Source organism: Ailuropoda melanoleuca, chromosome 8, assembly GCF_002007445.2.
Source record: "Ailuropoda melanoleuca isolate Jingjing chromosome 8, ASM200744v2, whole genome shotgun sequence".
Taxonomy (NCBI): Eukaryota; Metazoa; Chordata; class Mammalia; order Carnivora; family Ursidae; genus Ailuropoda; species Ailuropoda melanoleuca.
The window spans coordinates 57,905,983-57,922,106 of record NC_048225.1 but is presented as its reverse complement, the minus strand read 5'-3'; the positions used below and the strand labels follow the sequence as shown (position 1 = coordinate 57,922,106).

Sequence of the window (16,124 nt, the reverse complement as noted above, 5' to 3'; positions counted from 1 at the left end):
ATATATTCTAGATGCAAGTCCTTTATGAAGTCTATGATTCGTAAATATTTTCTCCCATGCTAGAGGTCGTCTCTTCATTTTCTTGACCACATCCTTTAGAAGAACAAGTTTTGAATTTTGTTGGAAGTCATTCTTTTTTGTCACTTAGACTTTTGTTGCCATATCTGTGAAGGCTTTACCAAATCCAAGGTAATCAAGATTTACTCCTATATATTTTTTAAAATTTTATGATTTAGCTCTCATACTTAGGTTTATGATCTATTTCGAGTTAATTTTTATGGTGTGAAATAGAAGTCCAATTTTATTCTTTTGCATGTAGATATCCAGTTGTTCCCAGGACCATTTTCTTTCCCCACTAGATTATCTTAACATCACCGGCAAGCCACTAAAGAGTTTTAATCAGGTGTGTGTGTATGTGTGTGTGTGTGTGTGACGGCAGGGGGCAGCTGGGGAGTGACATGTTCTGAATATGTAAATGTCACATAAGAAGAGAGCACCTGGCAGCAGTGAGCAGGGTACAGAGGTCTGCAAGTAACAAAATGCCTCAATCCACGGAGAGTAAATGTCTAGCTATTGCTTTAGTACAGAGGAAAACGTAATTCACTAGATGCTCTTGAGTTCGGATAAAAGAGAATGGATCTGTGAAATAATTTGTTTTCTCTCCATGCAAATCAGTGATAATGTGTAGGGGAGAATTAAGGATACATAACTCTAGATGTACGTCCAGATTTCTTCCTCTCATGTCTTAATGATGACATGAAGAGGTGCGGTAAAAGATGAAGAATGGAAGTAAGAAGAGAAATATGAAGTGATAGTCAAAGGAGCACCAAAGGAACATCTTTCCAGGGAAAGCACCTTGAAGAAACAGAGCAAAGGGCCAAGGAGAAAGCTCAAGGGAGTCCCGATATTAAAGAAGGCCTGGGGTGGAGGGGGATGCAAAATAGGTAAAGGGAATTAAGAGTTACATACTTGAAGTTACAAAATAAATGTCACAGAATGAAAAAGTACAGCATACGGAATACAGTCAATAATACGGAATAACTTTCTACGGTGGCAGATGGTGACTGTCTTATGGTAGTGAGCACTGAGTAATATAACGAACTGTCGAATCACTGTGTTGTGCATCTCAAACTAGTATGACATCGTATGTCAACTATACTTCAATAATAGTTTTTTACAAGAAGTCTGAGGCCTAGTTCTGAAGAAGATTCAAAGGAAAGACAGTACCTAGCACAGGAATTAGCTCAAAACTCTTTTCGTCAAAATCTTTTTTCAATGAGAGGATGAATAAATCAAATAGTGGATAATTGATTCCATTCAATACAATTTGCATTTCTTTTCCAACTTGCATTTCTCTCAGGAGACTAGCTACTCCAAAATTCCAGGTCAAAAGCCACACTGCTTTGCTCTTTTTAAAATGTCTTTTTATCTTTCAAATCAGTTTGAGTTCTCTTAACAAGTTTTTCTTGATCTCTCTTATCTCCTGGACTCTTATTTCCCCTCAGTGTTGAACCCCAACTTCATGCAAGCCCAATCCACCCACCCTCACCCTTCACAGGCCTTTGACAATTCAGTTTTTACTCCTGAAATTCAGCTTATCACAGAAAAAATAGTGAAGGATGGAAATCTGCTTTCGAAAGAAACCCTGAGAAACTCAAATTACATTTGTTTGTCCAAAATCAACTGGCATGTCAGGTACTAATAGGTGTTGTCCTGTAATGTGTCCATTCAATAGTTTACTTTCCATTCAATAAATGTCTTTTATGGGTTTGTTTGTTTGTTTTTTAGATTTTATTTATTTATTTGAGAGAGAGAAAAAGCAGGGTGAGGGGCAGAGGGAGAAGCAGACTCCCCACAGAGCAGGAAGCTGGATGCAGGGGATTGATCCCAGGACCCTGGGTTCAAGGCCTGAGGCCAAGGCAGAGGCTTACCTGACTGAGCCACCCAGGCGCCCCGAGGGGGTTGGATTTTATTATCTTATAGGCAATGGAAAGTGTAACTATTCGTATTCTGGGTAGATCTTTTGGTGTCTGGGGAAGGTGGCAGCCAAGAGGTACACAAAGCGGAACCAGGGAGGTCAACTAATAGATGATTAAACCAGTCCAGATGAAACTAGAAGAAGGCAACAGAGTTAGAATATAAAGTAACTGAAAAAGCAAGCCGCTGAGGTGGCAAGATCAGGCTGTGCGACCGCAGCATATTTGAGGTAGAAACAAGGAGAATCTAAGACAAGTTTTGCATTAAGCTCCTGGGAGGATGGTGAGGTTCTAAACCCTAGAGATCTTATTTTGCATCTTTCATGGTCCCTGTTGGGTTTCTAGTATAGTCAGCCCGGGTCCTGCTTTTCCGACCTCAGTATTAAGCCTTTCTCGAAGCGGGTGTGTTCTGTGATTTCTGGACGCTTCCTTTTCTCTCATAGGTGGTGCAAAGTGTCCTAGAGAGGAGTAAAGGAGTATATGGATGGGGCGGGGTGGAGACTGTTAATCACTTTGTCTTGTGAAGTATGCTGTGAGCCCTTGTGAGAACCATCGGGCAAAGGAGAAGCGATATGGAGAAGCTAGCAGATACGGTCACTGATCTGGGTAATAAGGAGTCACGATTAGCAGGAATCGACAGATGTCTATATTAAGAGAACTTTGGCAAGATCTCGAAGTCAGTGGGGAGTGTAGAATATAGGAGTCTCAGGACTAGTAACTCTCCCAGATTCCTGTGTCCTTACATTAACACCCATTAACTTATAAATGGATAAGCAAACGTGCTATGTCCCTGCCACAGCAGATGACTCAGCCGTCCGAAGGAATGAAGCACTGGTACATGCAACAACATGGATGGACCCCGAAAACAGTAGAAACCAGTCAGAAAAGATCACATATTATATGATTTCACTTACGTAAAATGTCCAGAATTGGTAAATCTATAAAAAGAGAAAGTAGTTTAGCAGTTGCCTCAGGCTGGGAGGAGGGATGGAAGAAAAAGGGATATTGGTTTTGTTGGGGGAGGTGAGTAACGGGGTTGCTCTAAAACTGGTGGTGGTGATAGGGACACAGCTTTATGAACATAATAAATACTGAATCATACACTCAAAACAAGTGAGTTGTGTGGTATGTGAATTACATCTCAATAAAGCTCTTATTTAAATGGAAAGAAAGAAAAGAAGAAAGGAAGGGAGGAAGAGAGAGAGGGAGGGAGGAAGGGAGGAAGAAAAGAAGGAAGGGAGGAAGGAAGGAAACTGGGCTTATCTCCTGGAGCAGAAAGAGAAATGCCGGATGCTGGCCTTTCAATCTCACTTATCTGACGGCGTGATCCCTTTATTCAGGGCTTCAGTGCTGCGGCTCCTCTTCCATTTAGCTTTCTGTATCAGGGTCTGCGGGACAACGGCCTTTACACAGCTGCTTCATGGCCCAAGGTCAGCTTTTCTGTGCTCACTCCCCAAGCTCGGATCACACTTTAAACTTGCAAAATCCCCTCCATTTCTCCACTCAACACCAGCCCACCACTGAAGTCTGGTAGGGGAGGTGAAACTCTCAGTAGGGAGGGTGAAGGGCACCTGGCTTCACTCACCTATACCTGCCTATGCAGAATGGGATAGAGAGCAAGGAAAAGTTCTGGGGGTGGGGGAGGGGTGAAAGAGGAAAGAATGGGATGGGACTGGAGGAGCCCAAAAGTCTGCTATAGGGAGGTATTCAAAGTACATCCAGTCATTTTCAGTATGTACTTTTGTCAGGAATGCTGCAACACCAATGGGGAAATTGAAAGAGGAAGAAATGCCTGCCCCAAGCAAGGAAGAACTGTGATAGGATCTTGAAGAACAGCAAATACAAAGGGCTTGGATATCACCAGAGGCCAGTAGACAGTGATATTGAGGTCTTGGCCTCAGGGATGTTTATTTTTCCTCCATGATTTGAAACAAAAACATGCCCACATCCCACGTATTCAAAATAATTAACAAGGAGAGTCGAATTGAAGCATAACAGTATGGTTAATAGACAGTTAAGTATTGATTAATTGTTTTACAACTTACCCTTCCTCTATATTATGAGGAATATTGTTTTTAAGATTCAAATATTTTGTAAGCACCTAAGAGGTCCTGGAGTCATTGTGCATTTAAGGCAGAAGGGAGCCTGCAAGAACTTGACTGCCTTATGGAGAATAGGTGAAGTCCATCTTGTCCAGAATGGGCATGGAATGTTGGAGTGATGCCCCAGGAATCAAGAGAGCGATCCTCTGCCTCTGAGAAGACCAGCCCTTCCCCAGCCTCCACATCTCCAGAGGCTGGAGCAGCCAACAATGAGTTCTCCTGGACCGACACGTCACACCTCTCTCCCCGGGATACTCACCACCACTCACTGCTTTGAGACCATTAGGAACAATGTCACTATGCATTTTATCCCTGTTATGTCACATGCAAGAAGCTCATGATTCAAGGTCATTGCTCAGACTCTTATCACCATAAGGCCCTGGATAGCCCTAGTTTTGATTCCATATTCCAACCATCTTAAACTTTTGAAATCCTCCACTGGACAATCCAAGATCACGGTCATCTATCAGTAAAATTCCCTGTATTATGAACTTTTTGGAATATTATCTTTACATTCTTGGTCTCACCCCTGGCTCTTTGTCTCTGTCTCTCTCTCTCCATTACTCTCTTATCGTGATTCTTGATAATTCAATTCATAGAGGATCCTTGCTTATACTGACCTTCATTCTGTTCACTACCTTTCCTAAAATAAGCTTGTCTTTCATCCTTTCTCAGTCTCTCCTTCCCATGGTCATGTTGCACACCCTGTTGTCACCAATAATTACAAAACCTTTCTATGACCTTGGCTTCAATCCTTTCACTTTTTCTCTTTGGGTGCCATCACCATAATTTCCTTTAATCCCACCATAATGAAGCTGGTTTCTGACACCTATTCCCTGTCCACAGCACCCCCTCCATGTCTGCACTACTCTCCAATATTACCAGTTTAAATTCCACTATTATAATCACTCGTTGACATGTTCATTCGAAGACTTTGCCACTTTCCACCTTCTTTGTGGGTTCTTAGCAAAATACCAACCCTGTTTATATTTGGCTCTTTGCTGCTTTTTCTTCATCCAGTTAGCTGACCATGGTTGGAGAAATGCACACACACACACACACACACACAACCCCCTCACTTTAAATTCATGTGAGTCTTTAATGTCATATATTTTTTTTTCTCCTCCCACTCTCCCAGTCTCTCATCTACTTTCTCATTAAAGGATTTAAAACAGAGATAAAATCCACAACATTTATACAAATAGAAGATAAACACATGTCAAAGATTTATTTAATTCATTAATTAAAGAAGGAACCAGTAAGATATTAAAATCAGTTTAAATAAGACTATGACTTAAGGAATGAGTATGGAAACATTCTACATCCTAAATAACTTACTCTCTACACTAGTAAAAACATACTATTCCAACATGATTTTGCTATTTTAGGAGGCTCTTGTCCAGGAAGGTAAAAATTTGGGGTAAGTTTATTATTCAACATAGAAATACATTCATATGTGATCAACTTCAATAGATAGAGTTTACTCCTCAAGGCTTTTCAAGCCTCCTTACCTCAAAATTCTTCTTACCTTACTGTTTCCATCAATTTTAAACTGTTATCCTTAACTCAGTCTTAATTAAGCCGGTGAATCGCAAGACCCATCTTGAATAGAACTCCAAATGTTTGTAAATATCTCAACTTCTTCATTCTCCCTTTGAAGACCTGTCTCTCTTCTTGTATTAAGACTAAACTTTGCCTTGTTTTATCAACAGATTATTTATGGGTTACTCTGAGGGAGCCAGCAGTTGGCAAGAAATTTGTGTTCTCAGCAGACAAAATTACTTTCATTTGCCCTGAGCAGGAATCATTTGCAATGCCAGACAGAAAACATTTGCTTTGTTAACATTTTCTACAATTTGTAGGGTTGCAAAATAGCCTAGACCCCAGTCAATCAAAGATAATCACAGTAGTACATCCTTATAAAACCAGATAATTCCCGGAGTCTGTTAGACAACATCCAAAATTCCACTCCAAGAGCAGCAGTGATCTTTTTCTCCCATTTCCCAATCTTTGCCAATGTTTCCTGACAATTCTTGTGAAGTGTCACTCTAGGACCCAGCTTCAGTGTCCTGCGGTTTTCAGCCAGGATGGCCAGATGGAGAAAGGGCTAGAGTGTTCTAGGTGTTCTAGGTTGGAAGCCGATCCAGTACGTGGTAGACAGTAGCTTAGGTTTGGCTTTTTCCTTGGCTGACTCTTGCTTCTCCCAGATTCTGAGGATGCAGCCTCTCTGGATGCTGGGGGCACAGTTGGTGCTCCAGGTACTACTGTCAGAAGGTCCAGGATGATGACACAGGTTATCTCCTTCCTTGTTACTCATTAGCAACTGTTTCCTAATTCAGATTGGTGAGATTCTGTTTCTTTCAAGGCCTGGAAAGCTGTCAGTTATTTCAAGGTTATTCAGACTGAGGGGTGAAGGACCAAAAAAAAAAAAAAATACATTACCAAAAGTTACTAAAGGAGTTACCAAGAATTTACTAAAATGGAACAGATACCCTAGGGTTTTTTAATTCAAAACATAATTGATATGAACAAAAATATGCAAATAAGGCTTTTTAAAAAAGCCTTCTTATTAGTAAAAATGACAGAATTTATTAAAATTTTAAATATGCATAATCTATCATCTAACTGTTCCACTTTTAGGTATTTAACCTATAGAAATACAGTTCTCCCAGAGATGCACACACAAATATACCTGAAAGGAAGTGTACTCCAGCTATTTTATAATAGTGACACATTTATTTAGTAAAGATTTATTTATTTATTTTAGAGAGAGGGAGATGGGGCGGTGGGCAAGCAGAGGGAGAGGGAATCTTAAAGCAGCAACCCGGCTGAGCGTGGAGCCTGACACAGAACCCTGAGATCATGACCTGAGCCAAAATCAAGAGCAGGACGCTTAACTGACTGAGTTCCCAGACGCCCCAATACTGACAAATTTGCTAGCAACAAAATGTCCATTAAAACACCATTTATTTTATTATGTCAGGCTAATCTCTTTAATAATCAAAACAACTCTGAAGTGGGTGTTACCACATTTTACAGAGAAGGAAAAGAAGTTTAAAGAGATTCGATACACTGCCTAGTGACAAATGGCTAGTATGTACTGAATATGGTGACTTTCTCTAAGTCAAGTCTGTGTGGCTTTAAAGTCTTTGTGGAACTTGGGAAATGTACCACTCCTAGTAAGCATTGGGGCCCAGGATTCAGACTCCATTTAAGTTTTTCTTTTTCTTTTCTTTTTTTTTTTTTGACAGAGAGAGAGACAGCCAGCGAGAGAGGGAACACAAGTAGGGGGAGTGGGAGAGGAAGAAGCAGGCTCATAGTGGAAAAGCCTGATGTGGGGCTCGATCCCATAATGCCGGGATCACGCCCTGGGCCGAAGGCAGATGCTTAACCGCTGTGCCATCCAGGCACCCCAAGACTCCATTTAAGTTTTTCAACTATGCTAGTATTATAAAAATTTTGCCATAAATACTAAACTTGTGCATATATTGTTTTGTACCTGTGAAGCTATGTCTAAAAGGAAGTTTCCTGTGTGGTTGCTGGATCAAAGGATAAATGCACGAGAATTTTGTCAAGATATTTTCAAATTCCACAAAAATTCTGTTAAATTTTATATTCATGAGCCATGTATGAAAGAGCTCGTTTATTTAAATCTTTGCCGACACCATGTTAATCCTTTTAATTTATGCCAATCTGACAGGTGAGAAATTGTACTTTGGTATAGTCTTAATTTCATTTTCTCTTATTAGTAGTTAAGCATATTCCAGTTGACTTTGTCCTCTTTCATTAGACTCGTAATCTTTTTTTCCTACATTTTATTAGCTCCTTATATATTAGAAAAAATTAACCATTCATCTGTAATATAATTTGAAAGTATTTCTTCCCAGTTTGACATTGACTTTTGATTTTGCTTATGGTGTTTTATTTTGGGGGGGGGGCTTGGCTTTGGTTTTGGTTGTTTTGCCATGAAAAAAGGGAAGTATTTATTATTGGAAGATTTTAGGGATGTCTCTGTGGAAGAAACATATCAACAGAAAACTGAATGAAAGGAGGGAGTGAGTCATGTAAAGATATAGGAAGAGGGAGTTTCAGGCATCAGATTGACAGTTAACAGGACCTGAGGAGGAGATGAACTTGGTGTGTCTGCAAAACAGCAATCGAGTCTCTCTGTTTTGTAGTAGGTGTACTTAAAGCAATGTCTACAACAATTTCTAAATACGGTTAATTTTTATATTTAAAAATTTCTTTTCATTGAATTCAGTTACTATAAATATTAGATTAATTCTTTTTTAAATCTTGTTTTCTCTTTCCTATTCCTCTAGGTAGAAATAAAATTCATGTATGATTACACAATCTGCTTGGGTCTCAGGACTACTTTTTTAAAAATTCGATTAATTAACATAGAGTGCATTATTAGTTTTGGAGGTAGAGTTCAGTGATTCATCAGTCTTATACAGTACCCAGTGCTCATTACATCATGTGCTCTCCTTGATGCCCATCACCCAATTACCCAAGCCCCCAGCCCCCTCCCCTCCAGCAACCCTCAGTTTGTTTCCTATGATTAAGAGTCTCTTATGGTTTGTCTCGGGACAACTTTTTATTAATTATAGGTAATGAGATATTAATTGAGTTGGTTGAGCTATTAATTAATAATGCTTAAAACAACAATACAAATAAAGCTATATTTGCAAAGCATTTATTATATATCAAGCACTGTATATATCTTACATGATATATATTTTCATATATTATATATATTATAGGAATATATATAATACTTATTCTTATACACATGTTAAGGAGAAAATGCAAGTGAATGCTAAGTAAAGTCTTGTTTGGATGGTAGATTCAGATAAGTTATCACATTTCCCCTAATCAGTTTTTCTTGAGATGGTGGGTTATCAGAAGGTATTGAGTAATAGATGGAAGAAAGTGGGGTGGGTATTACTGCAGATTTCTAAAAAAGAAATCAAAGGTGGGTTTGAGTAAAGTGTGTATTTAAATGAATCAGGACATAGATGATAATAGCTCAGCGATATCTGAAAGATGTAGAGAGGAGGACAGCGTGAATACAGGAACAACTGATAGATATGGAAAGGGATTAAGCTGAGGTCAAGTCGAGAACACTTATTTAGATTCCTGGGCAAGATATGAAAACATCTGTTTAGTCCCCTCCCAAATCTGCTTGGTCCTAACTCCATAAATAATGGGATTCAGCATAGGTGGGATGACCACACAGAGGTTGGCCAGGAGGATGCGGACATAGCGTGGGATGCGTCCCCCACCAAACCTGTAGGCAAAGACGGAGAAGAGGAGGATGACACACACATGGGAGCCACACGTGCTCAGGGCCTTGGACTGGGCATTTCGAGAAGGAAGGCGGAATACAGCTCGGAGGATGTGAATGTAGGAAACAGTGATAAGGATGATGTCCAGGCCTGTGGAGAGTAGAGCGGCTGCCAACCCGTACCAGACATTGATGGAGATATCAGAACAGGACAGACGGGCAATGCCCATGTGCCCACAAAAAGTGTGTGCGATGACGTTGATCCGGCAGTAGTGCAGGCGCTTGAGAAGAAAGATGGGTGGAAACATGAGGAGGAAGCTGCGGGTCAGGGTGGCAGCGACTATCTTCCCAATGACCGTGCTCGTGAGGATTGTGGCATATCGCAGCGGGGAGCAGATGGCCACAAAACGGTCAAAGGCCATGGCCAGCAGGACAGCAGAGTCAGCCACAAAGAGGAAGTGGATGAAGAACATCTGGGTGAGGCAGCCATCAAAAGAAATGTGGCTAGAACCTAGCCAGAAGTTGGCCAGTGCTTTGGGCATCGTGGAAGTGGAGAGCAAGATATCGGAGCTGGCCAACATGGACAGGAATACGTACATGGGCTCGTGCAGGCCTGGCTGGGAGAGGATGACACAAATTAAAACGCTGTTGCCTGCCAGGGCGGCTACATACAGAAGGGGATGGCGAGCCAGATGTGCAGGTGTTCCAGCCCAGGGATGCCAACGAGGAAGCAGCCTGCCACACGCGTGTCAGAGTCGTTTACAGCAGCTGTGCTGCTGGCAGATGAAAGGGCCATGATTTTCTTCACCTGTGCCAAAGCGGACACATAGCTTCAGACTTCATATACACTAGCAGAGTGCACATAAAGGCTTGCAAACAGCTACAAGGTCTGCACGCACTTCCAGGTCCTACAACCACGATGGGCTCGGCACAGGCGTATTCTCTCTAGACAATGACACACAGGGTCTGCACAAAGTGCACAATGATAGACCCTACCCACAGAAAGGGTCTGTGTTCTTGTTCGGAGGCTTTCAGTATAGTTCTAGGACTTTCACAGGGCTCGAAAACATTGCCAGACCCAGTACAGTGCCACAGGTTCTGAAAAGCACAGGAATAGCTAGAACACCAAAGCCGATCTCCATAATCTCTGTAGGCATGTGAGCTGTCATGAGCTCTGCACAGGAGGGCTACAGTCCCGCGCCAAGGAGCAATTGCTTCTGCGTCTGCTCTGCCAACTGGACTGCGTGATTTTGGGCAACTTACTGTCTCTTCTAATTAAAATGTTTTCTGATCTTTAAAATGAGCATAACTGTTGTCCTGTTGGTTTATTACATTAAATTTTGTCTTTGGAAGCCTTATTAAATGGTGTGGTGCCTCTTGTGTCACCCATCTGTCTCTGAAGTGTGCTGCTGTCGCCAAGAAGAAGAAGGAAGGTGTGGAACAATGTTTCAGGAGGTGAGGTCCTCAGACCAGCATCATCAGCATCATCAGGGAACTTGCAGATTCTTGGACCCTACCACAGATCTAATGAATCAGAAACAGGGCTAGGAGGCAGCAAGGCTACCAGCTGACTCTGATGCATGCTAAAGTTTGTGAGCCACTGAGACAAGAGCTTTTTACCTTTCTATGTAATCTATGTGTCTATCGCTTCTGCCAGAATCAGTAGCTTCTCAGTTTCAATTGGTTTCTGCAGCATCCTCCCTGGAAATGCTCAGACTTCCGCTAAATCTTTTTTTTTTTTTTAAGATTTTATTTAGTTATTTGACACAGAGAGAGAGACAGCCAGAGAGAGAGGGAACACAAGCAGGGGAAGTGGGAGAGGAAGAAGCAGGCTTCCCAGAGGGGCAGGGAGCCCGATGCGGGGCTTGATCCCAGGACCCCGGGATCATGCCCTGAGCTGAAGGCAGACGCTTAACGACTGAGCCACCCAGGTGCCCCCAGACTTCCGCTAAATCTAACCAGTGTTAGCTCACATGGTCAGGATGTAGAGAAAACGACGACCATGCAAATAGTCTTTACTACCTCCGGCCACTTGACCCCTCAGTCCTACCCGCTTATCCTCACACTGAACATATAACTTCTATCACTGTCCATGTTCCTCTTGCCCTAACAGAACTTTCCTCCAGTATAACCCAGACTTCAGTTTTGCCGGGAGCCAACTCCTCATATTATTATTCCGCTCTCACAAATTTATCTTATCTCTGCACCCATTCTGCTCTCATTTCCTCCAGTCTTAAGAGAAAGTCATGTGAATGTTTCTTCCGTGTTTCAATGAATGATTCCTTTATCAGACCTGGAATATATTTTACTTCACCTAGGCATAAAAAAGTTCCTTTAGGTTATTTTACTTATTTATTTAGAGACACTATAAATCAATTGTAATTTTCTATACTGGCAGCAAACAACCAGCAAATTAAATTTTAAATTTTCCTTATAATATAAACATAAAAGCATACAAAGTATATGTTAAAAAATCACATACTTAAAAATAAATGTAACTGAAATTCACAAAGCCTCTATCCTGAGGACTACAAAATATGGCTGAGATTTTTTAGAACCTAAGTAGATGGAGATTTACACCACGTACACATGTCAGAGGACCCAGATGATTGTGAAGATACCGACTTTCTCAAAATAAATCTGTAGTTTGTATTTTTAATTTAATTTTTTGAATAACTGGCAAACAAAAAATTTAAGGTATACAACGTGGTGATCTAGAATATGCATACAGTTGTGAAATTATTGCCACAATCAAGTTAATTAACATCCATCACCTCTCATTGTTACTTTTTTTTTTTAAGATTTTATTGATTTATTTGAGAGAGAGACAGAGAGCACAGAGGGAGAGGGAGAGGGAGAAGCAGATCCCCCACTGAGCAGGAACCCCGATGCAGGGCTCGATCCCAGGACCCCAGGATCATGACCTGAGCCAAAGGCAGACGTTTAACTGACTGAGCCACCCAGGTGCCCCTCGCATAGTTACTTTTGTGTGTGTGTCGTCTTAAACCACCTGGATAAACGTACACATACTCATATCCCTGCGTGTGTGTGTGTGTGTGTGTGTATATGTAAATGTGTGTAAGTATGAACGTATGTTTAAAAGAATAATTTCCCATCTATTCTCCGAATCCTCTTTCTTTCCCACCTCCTCAGGGACTTTGTTCCGTCAGTTACTCCTCTCTTATATATCTTCAATTTCTCCTAATTTCTTCGATCTTGGTTCTTGGATCTTTAGAATTTATAAACATTCAAGTCTTTAAAACCTTGAAAACAAACAAAATAACAACAGCTATCATAAAAATATATTATTCCACTAACCTGCTCCACTATTTACTGTTTTTTCCTCTTTCCTTCAAAGTCAGTCCTTCCATAAACACCACTTTAGGTTTTGATTTCTCTACCCTCCACTGGTTCTTCTCTTGTCTCCTGGCCTTTCCCATCCTCATCAAGGGTTACTCTGTCCCAGCAGGACGGTTTACTGTTGATACTTCCTCTGGGCTGTCTGCAATTTCTCCTCGCCCCACTCACCCTGACTTATCTGGTCCACAGCCTGGCCTTCCATTAGTGCATGTGTGCTAATACCTCCCAAATCTGAATTGGTCATCTACATTGTTTTCCAGGCTTCAGATCCACTTATCTGAACACTGCACCCTACCTAGTCTGCAGTCCTTCCAGTCTCGAAGCCAGTCTCCATATTTAAATCGTGTTTTGAGCACAGTACTTACGTGATTAGAGATAATAATTTCCCTCTGCCCTAGAGATTCACACAGATATGTTCCCTGCTTCCTCTGCCAAAACTGGATCAAATGCTGGTCCTGAATCTGTTCTTTCTCCGTGGTCTTTCATACATTCTGCTTCTTGTACCCCCATCCTCACTTTTATCTACCCGGTTTATATATCTCATTCAGGAAGACTTTCTTCAACCCACAAGGTGGAGCTGTGTGCTTCCTCTAGGCACCTCAGTTCCCCTGCAAGTACCCAGCTCTCTCTAGCACTTACCACACTGAAATCTTTTCAACCCCAATATGTCATGAGCTCCGTAAGGGTCAGGGCTGTCTTATTCACCGTGTCTGGGACGGAGTTGACATGTGGTTAATGTTAAGAAAGATGAGAGAACAGGTAAGTCTCCACTCACACAGCCACATAAGTTCACACTGTAATGGGCACACACTCATGCCATAAAAACCATGGATTTGTAATCACCATCCCTTGGTTCCCACACCCTCTTCTAGTCTGTAGCCTGTGCCACTTGCTGCACCGTTCTGCCCCCAGCATCACCCATCATGAGCACCCTTCACTAGGTGCTCCCACCTTCCTGGGTTCCATCGGCCCCTGAGTCAACTTTCTTCTCTGGCTTCCATTCTGTTCCGTTTCGTTCTCCTCCTACATAACAACCTCCAAGGCAGCCTTTGTTCACAGTAGTTCCCTATTGCTCAGCCATGGGACTCGTGCTTTCACTCCAATTCAGGCACCCTTGATGTTGCTGCACCCCCAAACTAGGGATTATCCCTAAGAGCTCCACTTATAGTTTTCTCTCTGGCAGCCCCTGTTTTCAGCCTCCGACTCCTTCTATGCCCCATTCTCTTGCCCTCTAGTTCTTGCTTTTCTCAGCTTTGGGGAAATTACCAGAAAGAGTGTTCCTTCTTTTCCAGTGAATTCCTATTTCCACCTGTTTTTGAGTCCTTTACCTGACTGTTCCATCCAGGAACTTTATCCTTTACAAATGGCCCCCAACTGCGGTAGAATGACATTTTCCCCATTGTTTCTCAGTGTCAGAGGATAGCACCTGTGTGCCATTTATGATCCTACCATCCTCCTTACAAGCCTAGGATCACCTGCTCATTAATCTCCCATCCTCACCTGTATAAAAAAAGACCTTTATAAAAAGTGACCCTTCAAACTGCTCTTTCCCCGTGTCATTCTGCAGGAGAGCACAATACCCCCTGGTGACCTAGTCTACTCTTCCCCTTCACCCTTCACCTCTCCTTGAATGTTGCTAAGAGCTGTCTACTTATCTTGTACCCATTCCCCATCCAGTCCCTCATATTAATAACCTCCTCTCCATCTTGAAAATATGTGGCTCAGACTTACCTCCCTGAGGCCACCTTCTCAGATTCACAGTTTCTCAATTCAATGTTTCCTGCACAGCTCAGCCTTCCTCAATATATAGAATTGAATCTAAGACCTTGCTTTATATAGTCTTTGTTTCCTCTTCTCCTTTGGGGATAGGGATTCTCCTCCCTTTGTGTGTCCTTTCCTCCCTTAGTTTCAAATCCCTCCCCTGCCATTTGGGCCAGTATATTTCTGCTCAACACAGGATCTAAGGCACACAGGAGATGCTCTGGCATAGAGCCAGAGAAAAGAAATCTATTGATAGACACTCTGAGAGCCTAAGGGGTGTGGTGCCGTGGTGGTCAGCACCAATTCAGAGGCTCTTACTTAGTCTGAGAGTTTCCATTGAACTTGCTTTTGCATCTTCTGTCCCAATGCTAGTTCTCTTCCAGGCCTTCAATCCCACTCTCTCTCCTCTCTTCCTCTCATCCTTTTGTCTCCCCTAAAGCGTTTTCCTCTTGGGCTTCTCTCATTCATCATCGGCCTAGTGTCTGTCTTCAAACCTCTTCTCCTTTTTCACCTTAATGCTCTCTCTTCACCCCTTCATTGCCCCTAAAAATCTATTGCGTTCATATGTCATCCTGAAGGAAATGATAGATAGGAACTATTGTCCCTGTCTTGCTCATTTAAAAATTCAACAAGTCAAGATCGACCTCTTTGGTAAGCATTTCAGGTCTACAGGTAAGGCAATCATGTCCTCGGACCATGAGCAGCTATCAGTAATTAAATAAAACGGTGGGTGTAAAGTGTTATGGGAACCCAGAGGGTAGAAGAATAATTCTGGCTGGTAAAGTTAGGGGTGGCTTCAGAGAGTGTCCAATTGCACTTGGAACTGAAATGAATGTGGTATGCACAGATTTGTGTACACATGTGCGTTTATGATTTTACTGTGAGTGCCAAATGAGACAATGAATATGAAAGAACTTTACAAGTTTCCTTTGATTTAAGTGCCTATTCTTGCACTAGCACCACACTTTCTTGATTACTGTCGCTTTATAATAAGTTATAAAATCAGGAATTGTGAGTTCTCCTATTTTACTCTTCTTTTTTAGAATTGATTTGACTATTCTGTACCCTTGTGACTCCATATGGATTTTAGATTCAGTTTGCTAATTTCTACAAAGAAGTCGGCTGTGATTCTGATAGGGATTGAGTTGAATCTGCAGATCGGTTTAGGAAGTATTATCATCTTCACAATGTTGAGTTTTTCAATCCATGAACATGGGATATTTTCTCATTTATTATGCACAGCACATCTCTTTTAATTTTTTTCAACAATATTTTATATTTTCAGGGTATACAATTTATTTATGCTTCTTAAATTTATTACTAAGTATTTTATCCTTTCTGATGTTCTTACAAATTGAATCATGTTACTAATGTGTTACCAGATTGTTCATTACAAATGAATAGAAATATAAGCAATTTTTATATATTGACCTTAAATATTGTGTATTGATCTGCAACCTTGCTGAATAATTCATTTATAATTCTAATAGTTTCTTATTTTTATCTTTAGTGGATTCCTTAGGATTTTCTATATCAAGATCATGTCATCTATAAATTGAGGTAGTTTAACTTATTCTCTTCCAATCTAGATGCCTTTTAGTTTTTATTCTTGCCTAATTTCTTTGGCTAGAACCTCCA

The 16,124-nt window shown here is 41.3% G+C and overlaps 1 protein-coding gene across 1 annotated transcript; it reads right to left on the bottom strand.

The window, feature by feature from the left end:
- Positions 1 to 9,205: 9,205 nt before the first annotated feature.
- LOC100476502 (olfactory receptor 52B6) lies at positions 9,206 to 10,947 on the bottom strand. The gene is given in 3 exon segments (XM_002926096.2): positions 9,206 to 10,038; positions 10,041 to 10,195; positions 10,883 to 10,947. Coding segments are annotated over 3 exon segments (1,053 nt in total).
- Between the last annotated feature and the right edge of the window lie 5,177 nt (positions 10,948 to 16,124).